Below are 19,123 nucleotides of genomic sequence, written 5' to 3'. Positions count from 1 at the left end.
AGCTGCATTAGGTTCAGATCTACCAGGATGGGCCTTTGACATAGTCTGGATGCAGTCAAGCCACCAAATATGCATCAGCAATGTAAAGAGATGGGGTGAATGAGTGTGGAAAAGTACATTTTACACAAATTACCTTAATAATAACAAAGAACAAATGTGTGTGCCTGAGGGGAAATTAACTTTCATACAGCCAAAAGGGGTGAGAAATTACACCAATATCTGTGGACAATTTGCACTAATGTAAATAAACATGGATTATGGAACATATTTCCTTTTGCTGACGTGATGAACCGCTAAGGGGACATAAATATTTACCATCTTAACCAGTGTGACCTCTCACCTCTCTGGGTGTAGAAGTGTTCTCCTAACCAGTTCCTCAACAGCTCTCTGACTGAGCTCCACCCTCACTGGGTCTTCAGAGGAGAGGAAGGCTGAGGAGGGATGGAAGGATGAATGGATCAGTCAGTCAATAGTGTAGAGCTGCTGTCTGACAAAATCACTATTTTAGTAGTTCATTAAAGTAAATAAGGCTTTATGACTGGTCACTTAGATCATCTATTTTCAGGTAGAGATACATCCTTGGGACGTCCCTAGCCTGTTGAAGGTCATTGTAGTTAATTACGTTTTATGCGCTAAACTATGCAGAATAGTCCTGTTGGAAACTACAACTCCCTACTACATCACACAGTTCAGTCTGGATCTGATTTATCTCTAGAGAAACTACAACTCCCTACTACATCACTGTTCAGGCTGGGTCTGATTTATCGCTAGAGAAACTACAACTCCCTACTACATCACACAGTTCAGGCTGGATCTGATTTATCTCTAGAGAAACTACAACTCTCTACTACATCACACAGTTCAGTCTGGATCTGATTTATCTCTAGAGAAACTACAACTCCCTACTACATCACACAGTTCAGGCTGGATCTGATTTATCTCCAGACTAGCTCTAGACACACCCTCTCGGCAGACAGGCCAAAGGAGCTTGGACCAATTCAGGGAACCAGTGATCTACTTCAGAGGAACTGTGTCTAGAGTGATTTCCTGTTGTTTTGACACCTCACTAGAAGACTAGAATAACTAGAAGCTGACTGCCCAGTTCAACATCAGTTCACCGTCTCACCTCATACTGTATTGGAGCAGCAGCAGCTGACTGCCCAGTTCAACGTCAGTTCACCGTCTCACCTCATACTGTATTGGAGCAGCAGCTGCTGACTGCCCGGTTCAACGTCAGTTCACCGTCTCACCTCAAAATGTATTGGAGCAGCAGCAGCTGACTGCCCGGTTCAACGTCAGTTCACCGTCTCACCTCATACTGTATTGGAGTAGCAGCAGCTGACTGCCCAGTTCAACGTCAGTTCACTGTCTCACCTCATACTGTATTGGAGCAGCAGCAGCTGACTTGATCGTTGATGCTAATCATCATGTGTTGAATCTGAGAGTAAATAGAGCCGACTACAACTCTAAAAATGAAGGGTTCAACTGGAGTTGTTCTCAGATCCCCTAAGAACCGTAGGGTTCTTGGTCAATGAAAAACAGCCCCAAAAGGTTCTTCAAAGAACTTGTTAGAAGGTGGGTTCATCGAGGAACTTCCGTTGTTGCTGGACTTCTTCCGGGAACTTCGCAATTACAACTGAAAACGATGGTGACAAGTTTGGATGCGACAACAGTTAAAAAGGTTAAGTTGGATTGATGTTTGGCTCTGAATATGTCTCATTTATAACAATAATATAACATACTAATAATGAATAACGAAGACAATGATAGTTTTCTGTGAACATCTTCCATAACGTTACTATATCTAATTACCGTAAATTTTAGAAAGCCGGGTTTGACCGTCGGCGTTGTATGAGCTACAGTACAGTACCGTTATCTAGCTAGCTAACGTTATGTCCTAACTAGGCAGAACTAGGTTTGGATTATTTCCCTCAACTATATTCTTTCCCATATATTGTATATCGTTTCCATAAAGCCAACATGGCTTTTTCACTCATTAACGTAAGTTTCCAATCTAGAGCAGTTCTCACTTTTGTGAGAATGAACTAGCTAACGTTAACTAACTAACTAACTAAGGACGGTGACCTGTCCAGACGAGATGTTACAACGAACTGAATCGTCAATGGAGGTCTTCCTCTTTATATAGCCTGCTACAGCATGCTATACGATTAACTCACAAGGGGGCATAACGTTACATGGACAATACTATCTCATTTTGGAAACGTTACATGTACAATACTATCCCATTTTGGAAACTTTACATGGACAATACTATCCCATTTTGGAAACTTTACATGGACAATACTATCCCATTTTGGAAACGTTACATGTACAATACTATCCCATTTTGGAAACGTTACATGTACAATACTATCCCATTTTGGAAACTTTACATGGACAATACTATCCCATTTTGGAAACTTTACATGGACAATACTATCCCATTTTGGAAACGTTACATGTACAATACTATCCCATTTTGGAAACGTTACATGGACAATACTATCCCATTTTGGAAACGTTACATGGACAATACTATCCCATTTTGGAAACGTTACATGTACAATACTATCCCATTTTGGAAACGTTACATGTACAATACTATCCCATTTTGGAAACGTTACATGTACAATACTATCCCATTTTGGAAACGTTACATGGAGAATACTATCCCATTTTGGAAACGTTACATGGACAATACTGTCCCATTTTGGAAATGTTACATGGACAATACTGTCCCATTTTGGAAACGTTACATGTCCGCCCCCTTGTGGAGGGAAATTAATAGCTTAGATGGTAGCTGTAGATGGGATTCAAATGCATAATGGTGTTAATACAGTGTCTAGACTACCTCTTTTGTATAAAGGCCCTTCAGAATCCAAACACAGTATTGCCACACAGCAAAATGTTGCGTATAATCTTTCACGTCAGCCTGATAAAATATTAAACAATTTGTGTACAAAGATATATTGAAATGTGATATTAGGCCTGTATGGCAGTACTATATTGGCTAGTGCTTTCTCCAATATGTTCTTCTATTTTACATTACATTGTATGTCGATGCCATTTATCTTTCAATATTTATTTATATATATATGTTTTAATGCTTGTAAGAATATTCTTTGACACATTTTCTCTTCCTTTGAAATTCGTATAGGACAGAACATGGACACAATGCAATTGGGATCAAGAAGAAGGTACAGATCTGTTGTAGGACAGCTGCATTTGAAGTGTACATTTAACCTACATAGCAGTCAATACAAACTGACATCTATTAGCATACAAATGTGTGCAATTGATCTTTTCAGATATTCTCGGAAATGAATCAAGTCCATGGAATGGATATAGACAAAAAATATAATTTAAGGACTATCAGAGGTAGAGAGGCGAGGCAGGGGTGAGGACATCATCCTGCTATTTTGACAGTCCCTGAAGGACAATACAGAAGAGGTATTTGCTCTTATTCCTTCCCTTTCTCTAATGTATTTTGTAATAAAATTAGCAAGTGTAGTAAGATCATTGCTTTACTTTACTAGGACTGGAGACCACAGCAGCGATTCTGCTCTTGCCCAACCTCTTCAATGAGGACCCGAGTGGCCTTTATGTCCGTGACAAGGTATGCCTATGCACCAATCATCTGTTTCTTCATAAACATAGGTGTGCATGCTTATATAAAACTACAGCTGAACATTTGTTATGTTCTTTGTTAATTGTATGTGTATTAATCTTTTCTAACTTTTGTTGACACAGATTTCACCGCTCTTCACTCCTTTACTGCACATCGGTGGAAATCCATTTCACCATGAGAGTGAAATCCCGCTGACCTTTGATGGGGAGAACATCCACGCCCTCGAGGACGTCCCCATGGGACTTGGGGCTCTGCTCGGGCTGTATTTTTTTTTATTTTTCCCGTAAATTTCCCCAAAATGTCAGAAAAACACTTATGTTACTGTGTTCTGGGGAGAAGAGAAGTTGGGGTGAAGTTACCAGGGCCGGTCATAAAGATGGCAAACTTCCTAACATAACTAAGTGGATACGATATACACACTAAAGCTGAAAAATCTGTATTTAGCATCAAGTCTACAATATTGTTAGTTTACCTATGATTCATTTTTAATGTATGTTGTTTTTATTGTACACTATTAATTATTTCAGTCAATATTATTTATATCAATATTGTTATTATTAAAATATGTTTTTATAATGGAGGGAGGGTGGGCAGCGAGTTAAAAAAATTAACGCCAAAAGGTTCTTTGAGGAACCATGATAAAGTTCTTCAAAGAACTTATAGGGGTTCCCACAAAAGGTTCTTCAAATAACTTTTAGTGGTTCCCCCACAGTTTCAATTTGAAGAACCCCTAAAGGATACTCCAGGAACCTTTACTTTTTAGAGTGTATATTGATAAAAGTCACCTTGTCCGAGAGACATTTACATAGTTACACACAGCCAAATTTGTGATTACTATTTTTGGGCGAAATAGCGGCCACGACAGACCTGATATGGCACATAATTCGACGTCCTTGGACGTTACGTGCTGAGTGGGTATGACCAAAGTTATTCTATTTAGCTACACTTTGTAGTACATTTTTACACTATAATAATTGCTTCTTATGCCACATCGCCCATTTTCAAAGGGAGTCGATGCCTTTTAGGGGCAGTTGCCTTTTAACGTTTTGTCTGAAATTATTTTCTCAACTGCGATACCAACTCCAGTCAGCAGATAGCGATGTGCATCTTTCAGGTGATTTTGCCACTGTGACGTATAATCTAGTGGACGGGACGCTTCTTCAACATCAACAGCTAGTCAGCCACCTTGGTTCACTAACTTCATGGAAAAAGGTTTATTCAATAAATCTAGCAACTCCTCCCATACTGGGAAAATACAGGAATACACACTCAGAGCCTCCTGACTGGGCCCTGTTTACACCTCCACACAGGAATACACACTCAGAGCCTCCTGACTGGGCCCTGTTTACACCTCCACACAGGAATACACACTCAGAGCCTCCTGACTGGGCCCTGTTTACACCTCCACACAGGAATACACACTCAGAGCCTCCTGACTGGGCCCTGTTTACACCTCCAAGGTGCCCCCCTCACACAGGAATACACACTACGAGGCTTTTCTAAAAACAAAATTTTGCGTGTTTCGCTGACCTCTTTTTTTTTTAAAACTAGGTTTGAGATGTGGTATCCACTCGGCTCGCTGCCTCTCAGATCAATGGTTGGTCCATCTGCTCCATTCCCAAAGTGTGGTCTCCCTGAGATCCCAAGTTTGAGGGATCCCTGGTGCACCATTTACCCAGGTCGTCAGGAGCGGTCACCAAGTGAAGATTAACATCCCCATCGCCAAATGTGGTTAATTTCTTTAATATCAAATGGAGACAAACTTATCACACAAGTCAGAGTTAAATCTAAATATTTATTCACTTATTAATAAGGGAGCAGGTCAATACAACACACAAATATAAAGTGAATCAATTTAGTACTCTACGATAATGATGGCTGGTCAACAAATCACCCCCAGATGATTCGTTGAGAGCCACGATACAAAAGTATTTTACAGCCAAGATGCACCCCTTTCAACCTACATGACCAACAACAGATGTATAGAACGGGTCACAAGGTTAAGATTTGTATGAAATATACTTATAATACTCAGCAAACAGTATCTGCTGTAAAAACAGTACTCTTTGAGTAGAGACCAGGGTCTCTCCCTGGTACCATATAGAACAGAAACATTAACTCATGCTCTGGAATGCGGTCTCTTTAGGTTTTATCACCCAAAAGACATTGTAAATCTCCTGTCAGTGTTTTCTCCCAGAGGCCCATCCTCAGTAAAACACACAGACACAATAGTTCTAAGAACCCTCTATTCTGTTGCATAAAACAACCATTTGATGCAATAAAAGTATTATAACATAATGTTGCAGTTTTGCTCTCAGTGTCCACTGAAAGTTGACTAGTAACAACAACTGGGACATAAAAGACACCCACCATGAGACCCACTAAATCTGCCAAGAAGAGGCAAACAAAAGAAAAACCCACGCCAAACTTAAAGACAGGAAGCAAACCAAAAAGGTGGCGCAACTAAAGGTGTTGACTCTCCACATCTATCAAGACAACTGGAGCACTGGGCCAGACACTCTTAAATAGAACCTGGACCAGCTCAGGTGAAACACCTTCCCACTAACGAGATGGACAAGCCAGCCCAGGTGTAACACATACTGACTAACGAGGTGACACCAATCAATGCACCCTGCGTGCTAACGAGCTATACGTGCTAATGAGCTATACGTGCTAACGAGCTATTCGTGCTAAAGTCCAACCTCAAAACATAAATGGAAAAACCAAAGCCTGTAACACCTTCCCCCTTTAGACAACAAATATATCCTATATTTTTGTTGGACAAGTTTGCTCACCCCCAACAGAAAACAACTTCCATTTCACATAATCAACTACAATGCTTCTACAATATAAACATAGTGTCTACTGGCTGTCAACAATCAAAAACAAGAATAAACACGTATTTCTAAATAATAATATACAATAGTATTATTTTTTAAATCCTTTTTCTTTCAATAGAATCCTAAAACCCACTTGCTTCTAGAACTCTCGTCCCCTTGGAACGAGCCCAAACAAAACTCATCTCCAATACGGAAAACCGTGCAGTCAAAATAAATTGTGATCCATGGCAACGCACTGGCTAAACGCAAAACACAAATATTTTTAACTGCCGGCCCTTGAGACAATCAGCAACCAGGTTGTCCTCACCACGGACATGTCTGATTTCAAGAGGAAACTCCTGCAATATCCGTAGTAACTTTCCACCTCACTGCAGAGCTTCTCTCTCTTTTCAGGGTTCACTAGATAGGCATGTTGTTGGATCGGGGCCCAGTCCCCAATGTCATGCTCTAGTACATTTGGTTTGGCACATGTGAGAATGAACCCTGATATTCTAAAAACAGGGCAACAATGTCAATATAATTGTACCAAAACTGTCAGTTGGTTGCATGAATAATTTTCATTAAATGTTTCATGAAATGTAAATATGAAATATTTGATTGCATAGTATTATTTTCAATGGCTTTTCAATTACATTTTGCTAGGTGGGATAGCCCACTGTCAAAACACAGTTTTAACGTGTCCAAATCAATAACCAATATGCAGAAACAGTTTGGGATCAATTGAAAACCTAACATGTGGTATATACACAAACATCTGCCACTATAATTGTCTTTTTAAAACAAGCTCCTTATAAACTGCACAAGCACCAGAAACACTGTTGTTTTGACAAGTAGCAATAAATCACGGATATCGATTAGGGGGGAAATCAGGTTGTACGTGCTGTTGAAACTAACAACAAACAAAAAAACATGGAAATGGGAGATATCTTTTAGCTCACTGGTTAGAGGAGAACCTGCAGAAGACAGTCAGCTACATATTGGAGTGATGCATTTAAGTTTAGGGGTCTCTAAACAAAGGAACACAACACTTATTTGTCATAACTCATCGATATTATGTTGAAATCAGTTGATTCTGGGAATAATGTGTACATCACTGGTTAGAGGACAACTCTTTTTTTGTTAGTCACTTTGTGTTAAATCACATACATAGTACTCTTTCAATTCAGAGCCTGGATTTCCCCCAATGAGCATAATATCCATATCATGTTGAAACCAATTGATAAGGGGGCAAATGTTTAGGGTTCTACATTGTGACATTCTGACTGACTGACTGCAGAGTATATTAATATACTATATATTAAAACATTCTACATTGAGACATTAAAATACTCCTACTACAATGTTAAAACATTCTACATTGTGACATTAATTCATTGATATCATGACACAACTCCTTCATAAATTTTCTGATATTTGATCAGAGATCATTTATCAGATTATCTCTGGTCACAGCTAAGGGGTGTTTGTGTGTTCCTTGGTTCTATGGTGTATATTTAGATAGGTAGAAGTTGAAAAACTCCTCCCACATTGATCACAGCTAAATGGTTTCTCTCCTGTGTGTATTTTCTGGTGCACTGTCAGAGAGCTAGATTGACTAAAACTCTTCCCACATTGATTACAGCTATAAGGTTTCTCTCCTGTGTGTGTTCTCTGGTGTATAGTTAGATAGCTAGAAGTAGAAAAACTCTTCCCACATTGATCACAGCTAAACGGTTTCTCTCCTGTGTGTATTCTCTGGTGCACTGTCAGATCTCCAGATTGATTAAAACTCTTCCCACATTGACCACAGCTAAATGGTTTCTCTCCTGTGTGTATTCTCTGGTGCACTGTCAGAGAGCTAAATTGACTAAAACTCTTCCCACATTGATTACAGCTATAAGATTTCTCTCCTGTGTGTTTTCTCTGGTGTACAGTCAGCTTGCTAGATGTAGTAAAACTCTCCCCACATTGACCACAGCTATAAGGTTTCTCTCCTGTGTGTTTTCTCTGGTGTACAGTCAGAGAGCTAGATGTAGTAAAACTCTCCCCACATTGATCACAGCTAAACGGTTTCTCTCCTGTGTGTATTCTCTGGTGCACTGTCAGAGAGCTAAATTGACTAAAACTCTTCCCACATTGATTACAGCTATAAGATTTCTCTCCTGTGTGTGTTCTCTGGTGTACAGTCAGCTGGCTAGAAGTAGAAAAACTCTTCCCACATTGACCACAGCTATAAGGTTTCTCTCCTGTGTGTTTTCTCTGGTGTACAGTCAGCTGGCTAGATGTAGTAAAACTCTCCCCACATTGATCACAGCTAAACGGTTTCTCTCCTGTGTGTATTCTCTGGTGCACTGTCAGATCTCCAGATTGACTAAAACTCTTCCCACATTGATCACAGCTATATGGTTTCTCTCTTGTGTGAATTCTTTGATGTATTTTAAGTTTTACTGAGGAGTTTAATCTCTTCCCACAGTCAGAACAGCAGTGAGTTATCTTCCCTGTGGATCTCTGCGGGTGTTTCTTGAGGTGTTCTGATCTGGAGAGACTCTTCTCTGCCTCGTCAGCATCATGATGTTGTTGAGGCTCCCCAGAGGATCCACGATAGTCCCGTATCTCTCCTGTGCGAACAACAAAGTCAGACAGACGGTTTAAGGCCCACAACAGCAGAAATCCACTGTTTATTTGAGGTAAAAGGTGATGCCCAGAGCGTACCCATGCAGTTGTACAACAATTGATGTCTGTTAAATTATTTTACAATTGTCTTAAGACAGTCAAGACCTAAGCAGTGTGCCAGATGACCTTTGGTCTCCAAAAAAGGACCCCTCTGTGTTCTGTGCTAAAATTGCAGCGATGCACATGCATTGTAATTGTAAGGCTTGTTTGAATCTCCTATATGTTTGCGTTATTGTCGCAAAATCAACTGCTTTATACTGAAACACTTCAACCAGTAAAATGTTCTTTGGCTAGCGTTGCCATCAGCCTGAAACTGAGGGTTTGTACATTAAGTGTTTAACAAATTGGCCCATAACTTCACCTAACAATAACATAGACCTACTGTAGGACCCATAACAATAACATAGACCTACTGTAGGACCCATAACTTCACCTAACAATAACATAGACCTACTGTAGGACCCATAACAACAACATAGACCTACTGTAGGACCCATAACTTCACCTAACAACAACATAGACCTACTGTAGGACCCATAACAACAACATAGACCTACTGTAGGACCCATAACTTCACCTAACAACAACATAGACCTACTGTAGGACCCATAACTTCACCTAACAACAACACAGACCTACTGTAGGACCCATAACTTCACCTAACAATAACATAGACCTACTGTAGGACCCATAACTTCACCTAACAACAAGATAGACCTACTGTAGGACCCATAACTTCACCTAACAACAACACAGACCTACTGTAGAACCCATAACTTCACCTAACAACAACATAGACCTACTGTAGGACCCATAACTTCACCTAACAACAACATAGACCTAGGACTATAAATCATTTAATATTTCAGGTGAAACATGGAAACTAAAATGTCTGTCATGACATTTCATAACCTGATCACTAGATAATTTTGTGAATAATCCCACTAGACTACTCTGTAATGTGTTGTAATTATAAATGTCCTGAATAAAGGACAATAACATAGACCTACTGTAGGACCCATAACTTCACCTAACAACAAATAAAGGAAAATAGCTCTGTGTGTTGTACAATAGCCTATCCATCAAGGAACAGTTCTCTACACATTATGAGCTAAGTATCTCTGTGTCCAAACAGACTAACGAGAAACTACAGTAAATCAAGCAGACAATAACACATTATAAACAGAGGTAAACCGATTATGATTTTTCAACGCCGATACCGATTATTGGAGGGCCACAAAAGCCGATACCGATTAATCGGCCGATTAAAAAAAAATGTTTTTATTTATTTGTAATAATGACAATTACAACAATACTGAATGAGCACTTATTTTAACTTAATACATTAATACATCAAAATACATCAAAATCAATTTAGCCTCAAATAAATAATGAAACATGTTTCAATTTGGTTTAAATAATGCAAAAACAAAGTGTTGGAGAAGAAAGTAAAAGTGCAATATGTGCCATGTAAGAAAGCTAACGTTTAAGTTCCTTGCTCAGAACATGAGAACATATGAAAGCTGGTGGTTCCTTTTAACATGAGTCTTCAATATTCCCAGGTAAGAAGTTTTAGGTTGTAGTTATTATAGGAATTATAGGACTATTTCTCTCTATACCATTTGTATTTCATTAACCTTTGACTATTGGATGTTCTTGTAGGCACTTTAGTATTGCCAGTGTAGTCAGATACTTAGATACTTGTATGCTTGTATGCTCAGTATAGCTTCCGTCCTCTCCTCGCTCCTCCCTGGGCTCGAACCAGGAACACGACGACAACAGCCACTCTCAAAGTAGCGTTACCCATGCAGAGCAAGGGGAACAACCTCTCCAAGGCTCAGAGCGAGTGACGTTTGAAACGCTATTAGCGCGCACCCCGCTAGCTAGCCATTTCACATCGGTTACACCAGCCTCATCTCGGGAGTTGATAGGCTTGAAGTCATAAACAGCGCAATGTTTGACGCACAACAAAGAGCTGCTGGCAAAACGAACGAAAGTGCTGTTTGAATGAATGCTTACGAGCCTGCTGCTGCCTACCACCACTCAGTCAGATACTTAGATGCTTGTATGCTTGTATGCTCAGTCAGATTATATGCAACGCAGGACACGCTAGATAATATCTAGTAATATCATCAACCATGTGTAGTTAACTAGTGATTATGATTGATTGTTTTTTATAAGATAAGTTTAATGCTAGCTAGCAACTTACCTTGGCTTACTGCATTCGCGTAACAGGCAGTCTCCTTGTGGAGTGCAATGAGAGGCAGGTGGTTATAGCGTTGGACTAGTTAACTGTAAGGTTGTAAGATTGGATCCCCCGAGCGGACAAGGTGAAAATCTGCCGTTCTGCCCCTGAACATGGCAGTTAACCCACCATTCCTAGGCCGTCATTGAAAATAAGAATGTGTTCTTAACCGACTTGCCTAGTTAAATTAAGATTAAATAAAGGTGTTAAAAAAACGGCCAAATCGGTGTCCGAAAATACAGATTTCCGATTGTTATGAAAACTTGAAATCGGCCCTAATTAATCGGTCGACCTCTAGTCATAATGATAGTTTAACCAGGTTTCTAGGATATATAGTATATTCTAGAATTCATCCATGATGTCATAATGATAGTTTAACCAGGTTTCTAGGATATATAGTATATTCTAGAATTCATCCATGATGTCATAATGATAGTTTAACCAGGTTTCTAGGCTATATAGTATATTCTAGAATTCATCCATGATGTCATAATGATAGTTTAACCAGGTTTCTAGGATATATAGTATATTCTAGAATTCATCCATGATGTCATAATGATAGTTTAGCCAGGTTTCGACCTCTAATTACAAACATCAATTTGTTAGGGATGTTGGATCCAAGCATGTCATGAATGTCCTGCTTAATATAATGTTTGTGTGATCATCGCAAATCAACCGCTTTGTACTTAAAAAACCCTTCAACCAGTAAAATGCTCTTTGTCTAGCTTTTCCATCAGCCTGACAATGAGGGTTTGTACACTGTTTGCCAAATTGGCCCATAACTTCACCTAACAACAACATAGACCTACTGTAGGACCCATAACTTCACCAAACAACAAATAAAGGAAAATAGCTCTGTGTGTTGTACAATAGCCTATCCATCAAGGAACAGTTCTCTACACATTATGAGCTAAGTATCTCTGTATGCAAACAGACTAACGAGACCCTACTGTAAATCAAGCAGACAATAACATTATAAACACCAATTTGTTAGGGATGTCTGATCCAACGTGGAGCACGGCATAACTGTCTTTACCAGAGTAATGAATGAAGAAGCACTTTGGTTGTTGTTGCATGTCGTGATGTTTGTCATTTGACTGGCATTCAGAAAATGATTTCCTGGATCAGCTGATGATAGTTGAACATGTGACTAACTAAACAGCTACAGTATTAAGAATTATGTGTAATTATTGAAAAACCATGTTAATGACAGTATCCATTTGGGTGTTGTCAATAAAGCTAAGGGGACTTTCAGTTAGAACCATTGGATTTAGCAAACTCTGAAATTATTGAAAACTGTTTTCCCAGCGTAACATAAAGAGACACTAAATGTGACGTAGTTAGAGAGCATTTCAGAGATCTGAATACCAAAAAACTGTCCGACAGCAATATTCAGTATTTAAGTTGAAGTTCATCATATGACAAGCTTAACGTTATGACTATAACTACTGTTCCCTGAAGGAGGGAAACTAGGTACAACATACTATCATATCCACGCCTCGCTGGAATCCCCGCCTTCCACAGGTGATGAGCGTGAGGCTTAGATTTTATTCCTTAAATTTAATACCGCTCTTCACCACCCCAGGAAAGGGCGGGGACAAACAGGTGTTGTACCTCGTTTCTCTCCTTCAGGGAAGTGTAATTATAATCAAAGTTACACTCCCTTTCAGTCAGTCAACTTCGGAACAACATACTATGGGGAAATACAATCATTCCCCAGCCGACCCAAACGGATACTAAATTAAACGGCCCATGGCAGACCACCCAGACCTGACCCCGCAAGATGCGTCAGTTGTCAATTTATTCATTGTCTTTTGTTTGAAACACCCCTGTCAATGTTGAGTAAGGACGCACACCTGATTACCCATATAGTAGTAGGACTAGTCTACCCGGCCGGCACACAAATGTAGGCCTATAAATGTGCCCATTTTGGGATGTCTGATAGTATTTCTGATTGTCTTAACGCTGAACCACTAATGAGTTGTGGAGCTTCTCAAAGTAATTTCTTCTTCACATCCAAACAGCAAGTAAACAAAGGCTAATCAAAATCAATTGCGAATGACAATAGTTCCTCAAAGTATTTTTGTAAAATATTTCCAGCTCTCGCCATTTCGATAAACACACGGCATAAAAGGGAAAAATGTAATGCTCTGATCCAGTGGAAATGTCATAAAATACCTGATTACTGTCCAGAACTCACTGGAGCAGGAAACTGAGGGCCTAGAATATTTCATATAATGTTGCAAGCTTGCTATCCGAGTTTCCTGACCCAGTTGATAGTTGATACAATGTTTCAAGTTTGTAGTAGACAGGCCATTTGCAGCCAATGTGATTTCTAGGATATTTATTTCTATCAGGATATGTTCTACCTGCAGAATGCAATGTTTTTATTTGTTGGCTTTATGTAGGCTATTTTTTTACATAGTTGGCAATGGCAATAAAAGTTATTTAGATTTGTATAATTTTCATTTAGATAGATTGTAGATTAATCACAGACAATAATTTTGAGATACTATTATAAATTAAATGAAACTGTTCCAGTAAAATGTGCATATGAAAATCATAACTGGCACACAGATTGGTAGAAATGGTCAGATAAATTGGCACTCCAACTGGAAAAGGTTGCAGACTGATGGTGTAGTCCTATTACTAGTCTATTAGTCTATCTATATGTAGACTATTAGTCTATTACTGAAAACTTCAGGAGCAAAACGGCAGAATTTACGAAGTCCAGCAGCGGAGGGGGGACTCCCTCTGGTCAGGTTGTGTTGACGACCGGCTCCCTCTGGTCGGGTTATGTTGACGACCGGCTCCCTCTGGTCGGGTTATGTTGACGACCGGCTCCCTCTGGTCGGGTTATGTTGACGACCGGCTCCCTCTGGTCGGGTTATGTTGACGAGCGGCTCCCTCTGGTCGGGTTATGTTGACGAGCGGCTCCCTCTGGTCGGGTTATGTTGACGACCGGCTCCCTCTGGTCGGGTTATGTTGACGACCGGCTCCCTCTGGTCGGGTTATGTTGACGACCGGCTCCCTCTGGTCGGGTTATGTTGACGACCGGCTCCCTCTGGTCGGGTTATGTTGACGACCGGCTCCCTCTGGTCAGGTTATGCTGACGACCAGCTCCCTCTGGTCGGGTTATGTTGACGAGCGGCTCCCTCTGGTCGGGTTATGTTGACGACCGGCTCCCCCTACCCCCTACTTCGAGTCATTTGTGTGTCTTAATTATTTGATCAGAATGCTTAAAGCATCAGACAAATTCAGTACGTATATTTGATTTTATAAAAACACATGGGGCGATTGGTAGAAAGAACAGATGACTCTTGGTTGACCAAGATGTATTTTAGTTGGGGACAGCACTAGAACATGATTTTGGGGCTCCCGAGTGGCGCAGCGGACACTGCTTCTCAGTGCTTGAGGCGCCACTACAGACACCCTGGATCAAATCCAGACTGTATCACAACCGGCTGTGAGTGGGAGTCCCATAGGGCGGCACACAATTGGCCCAGCATCGTCCGGGGTAGGCAGTCATTGTAAATAAGAATTTGTTCTTAACTGACTTGCCTAGTTAAATAAAGGTTACATTTAAATAAATAAATAAAAGTGTTTCATGATAAACCATTTTTTACAAATCCGTCAAGGCACCAACTTTGAGAAGGGTTTAAAACAAAGGTTTCAAACCAATTCATGAATGTAATTGCATCTAGGTATGTCTTTCCATTAATGTAAAGGCATGAAAAAAAATTGGCTGAATATTATACAATGACTTATCAACAGCTCTAATAATTAGCCTCCACAGGAAATCTTCACTGGCAATTCTAGAATATACTATATATCCTAGAAACCTGGTTAAACTATCATTATGACATCATGGACAAATTCTAGAATATACTATATATGCTAGAAACCTGGTTAAACTATCATTATGACATCATGGATGAATTCTAGAATATACTATATATCCTAGAAACCTGGTTAAACTATCATTATGACAACATGGATAAATTCTAGAATATACTATATATGCTAGAAACCTGGTTAAACTATCATTATGACATCATGGATGAATTCTAGAATATACTATATATCCTAGAAACCTGGTTAAACTATCATTATGACATCATGGAGGAATTCTAGAATATAATATATAGCCTAGAAACCTGGTTAAACTATCATTATGACATCATGCATGGCCAGTCCTTGTATTCATAGTGTAGTGAATTCGTGGGGAAGCCCTGAGCTGAACTCAAACCTGGGTCCAGCGACTGTCAAGCCAACACCTTATAACTGTTACACCAAGATGTCTGAACTTCTTGACGAGGTCGCTAGGTAATGAGTTAGGGTTGCTACAATAGCTTTCTCTATGAATTTGAGAGTGGTTACATTTCTCCAGCCCCATCCCTCAGCTGTTTACCAAACCAAGTCTCTTGGCAGCCATTTTGTTGCTGTTTAAATACTAGGTTGTCCCTTTAAAAAAGCCACACATCAATCAACCAACCTGCAGTTGAAACAATAACAAGGCTCTCAATCCACAACTGTTTTGGTAATAAGATTATGATGGGCCTGGAGACATTTAACTACTCTCAAATTCATAGACAGACCTATGGATGAAAGGACTGACCATCCATGATATCAACATTATAGTTAACCATGTTGAGGCTATTCAGTGTTGATTTACATTGTTTCTAAACATTGGAGTAAAAAAGCTTATTTGGGATTCTGATGGGTACAACAGTTGAACTAAGCTCATGAGGCATGTGTTATATTCTCCAAGAATCAATGGCTATAAAATAAATAATTTAAAGTCAAAATATGGATGTAGCAATTGCAGATTTCCCTTTTAACACCAAACATCAGTTCAACAACTGCAGAGTTTGTACCTCTGTATTTAAGACAGTACTTACCAGTGGTAATCACGGCCCGGTTTCTCAAAACCATCTTATGGCTAAGTTCATCTTTAGAACCACTGGATGCCTTAAATTGCGTTTGGGAAATCGGGCCCAGATATTCAGTTTCCTCCTCCTCTTCTTCCGATGAGACCGTAATCTCCCCCTCCTCTGCTTTCACTTCAAAAACTGAATCCTCCTCCTCTTTCACTCTGAACGCCTCTTCTTTCACTGTAACGTCTTTCTCTTCTTCTTTCAGGGTAACAACCTCACCCTCTACTTGTTTATGTATTGTAACATCCTTCTCTTCCTCCTCCTCTTTGATGAGAGCTTCTTTCTCCGTCCAGCAGACCGTCTCTTCTTCAGCAGGAAGAGAGTAATTTAGTGAACTCATGGTCGGAGATGTTAGCTAGCTAGGCTAATGCTAACTTAACCAGCCCGCCAGCTGAATAATAACAACAACACCGTAAATATGAAATGAAATAGGATAACTTACTAACTAGACGACAGACGAGGGTTTAAAACACAGTGGCTAATATACACTATAGCGTCTAAAGAGCTTTATGGGTTCGGCTATCTTGTCTAGCAAGCTACCGAGGTGTCTGACTAACTGTTGCTGCTGCTGAAAGAAGCGTTCCGCCCACTAGATTATACGTCACACTAACAGCATTGCGTTCCGTCCACTAGATTATACGTCACACTAACAGCATTGCCTTAAAATCGCACACCGCCATCAGCTGACTGGAGTGGGTAACGCTCAGTCTGAACCTCTGACTGCGATGGAGATGTGCGACTTTAAGACAATGACGCTAGTGTGACGTAAAATATATATTATATAATGTTCAGACAAAAAGTTAGTGTAGGAAGCATGAGTTTTTACTCACCAGTGTAACAATACAGTGTGGTTAAAGACTTAGTAACTTAGTTGTGTTCACGATCTGGTTCCCTATAAGCACAACCAGTTATGTTTTTGAATGATCACATATGTATTAATTTATTTCGGGATTCTGGGTAATCCACAGCAGATTTATGGAGAATTGCTGTGGGTGAGTTCAAAATGGAATAGTCCCGGGATAGAAATATATAAAGTTGACATTACATCATAAAATCCACCTTTTAAATCATACATTAGCAATTTATGTTTTAGTAACTATTGTTGTTGGTTTGGCGTCAAATAAGCCTCTCTTTATATGTTATTTGCCAAATCTCAGTTTCCATGTGGGTTTTATGCTAAAGTTCCCTCTTTCAAGTTGGTATCTAACTGGAAAATGCATCTTCTTTAGGAGTGCTATTTTTACCCTGTCGACTACTGATCATTCATCCACACTGTGTGTCTCATCAATGCAGGTCATTTATGACAAATGTATAAAGTATATGTTTTATAAACTCATGAACACCAGCCAGTTTATTAGCGCGGTTTTGTTAGTTTAGGTGTGTTATACTTCTTCGCCACCAGAGGGGGACATTTAGTCATTTTCCAGGTTAATTTGATTTATTTTTAAACTAAAATGGTTTATTCTGATGTAGTGAATATGAGACACATGGAAACAATTGATTGATTTATAATAGTAAATTATGAATTATGAATTAGTAGGAATTGTTAAATCCACTATACGATCACAATGACTTTGATAGACATTTCAGTCGTTTTTTTGTTAGTATATTATAGGGCAGATTTATGTAGAATTGCTGTGGGAGTGCTATTTATATCCTGTCACTACTGATCATTCATCCATACTGTGTGTGTCCCATCATTGCAGCTTTGGAAATAAATGAACTATCCATCTATTGCTCCTTCCTGTGTTGACTCACTGACTTGAGAGACCAGGAAGGTCACACTAGCTCGATAGGTTGATATCTAGCTCAAGCTTCACCTCATGCTTTTCATTAACTGTGTGGTTGTGTTATCTAGTGGGAACCCGTTAGCACGGTGGGCTCTGGTGCCTTCTTGCCGTGGGCTCAAGACAACAGATGAAATCAACCTGCTTGCTCCTTTTTGTTTTGTCAACTTTTCGATATTCGTTACTCAGCTCACTGGTCACGATAACAACACCCACCCGTAGCACGCGCTGTTACGTGTTACATTTGATACCGGAGCTACGAGGCATGCGCTGAAATCGCTTAGCAGTAAACTTCAAAGCAGTGTGTCACTTTATCAGCAGTGATCAATGACGTCTGAAGCTTCATTTCGTCCCTAATCTTTTGATATGCAAACACGTTCAACACACATCATGTTTTAGTTGGGTTCTAACTGGTCTCCGGTAGTTGGGCTCCATCTTTCTGACCATAGCTAGTTGACTAAATAGCTAATGTTAGCTGGTTTGCTAAGATAACAGCATATAGCTAATGTTAGCTGGCTAAGATAACTGCATATAGATAATGTTAGCTGGCAGGCTAAGATAACTGCATATAGATAATGATAGCTGGCTAAGATAACTGCATATAGATAATGATAGCTGGCTAAGATAACTGCATATAGATAATGATAGCTGGCTAAGATAACTGCATATAGATAATGTTAGCTGGCTAAGATAACTGCATATAGGTCATCATATATTGTTAGCTGGCTGACTAAGATAATTCGCTGACCATAGTCACTACTTTTCAGTTTCATGTTTTCTGTGAATTAGACTACGGGAGTTTTGTAACATTTTCCACCTTGGCTTATTGCTAGCACTCTGACTGACTTCTGGAATCTATTTTGGATGTAAGGGATTTTCCCTGCCATCATTCTGTATGTCTCTGCTCTTTTGACCTAGTGTTATGTTTTAGTTGGGCTCCAGCTCGCTGACCATAACCGTGCTGATTGGCTACGCTGGTTAGGCTAATAGCTAGTTGGCTAAATAGCTAATGTTAGCTGGCTGGCTAAGATAAC

At 39.7% G+C, this 19,123-nt stretch overlaps 3 protein-coding genes and 1 long non-coding RNA gene across 3 annotated transcripts in view; 1 reads left to right on the top strand and 3 right to left on the bottom strand.

The window, feature by feature from the left end:
• Positions 1–19,123, bottom strand: part of LOC139550433 (uncharacterized) — a 401,870-nt gene that overhangs the window by 18,548 nt on the left and 364,199 nt on the right. The window lies entirely within an intron of this gene.
• LOC139548377 (zinc finger protein ZFP2-like) overlaps positions 1–19,123 on the bottom strand; it is a 372,237-nt gene that overhangs the window by 189,728 nt on the left and 163,386 nt on the right.
• Positions 1–19,123, top strand: part of LOC139548823 (zinc finger protein 180-like) — a 223,334-nt gene that overhangs the window by 178,724 nt on the left and 25,487 nt on the right. The gene's annotated exons all lie outside the window — the stretch shown is intronic.
• LOC139552213 (zinc finger protein ZFP2-like) lies at positions 5,410–16,843 on the bottom strand. The gene is made up of 2 exons (XM_071363721.1): positions 16,175–16,843; positions 5,410–9,189 (listed from the first exon to the last, which is right to left on the bottom strand). The coding sequence occupies exons 1-2, from the start codon at positions 16,640–16,642 to the stop codon at positions 7,921–7,923; spliced, it is 1,737 nt and encodes a 578-aa protein (XP_071219822.1). The 5' UTR covers positions 16,643–16,843; the 3' UTR covers positions 5,410–7,920.

The sequence above is a fragment of the Salvelinus alpinus genome, chromosome 2 (assembly GCF_045679555.1).
Source record: "Salvelinus alpinus chromosome 2, SLU_Salpinus.1, whole genome shotgun sequence".
NCBI lineage: Eukaryota > Metazoa > Chordata > Actinopteri > Salmoniformes > Salmonidae > Salvelinus > Salvelinus alpinus.
This window is presented reverse-complemented; position numbering and strand designations above follow the sequence as displayed.

Excerpts from the sequence above, each read along its gene's own strand:
- LOC139552213 (XM_071363721.1), bottom strand. The coding sequence starts at position 16,642 with ATGAGTTCACTAAATTACTCTCTTCCTGCTGAAGAAGAGACGGTCTGC. Across the intron at positions 9,190-16,174 it reads TCTGCAATTGCTACATCCAT|ACAGACATCAATTGTTGTAC; the intron begins ATTTTGACTTTA and ends TAAAATAATTTA.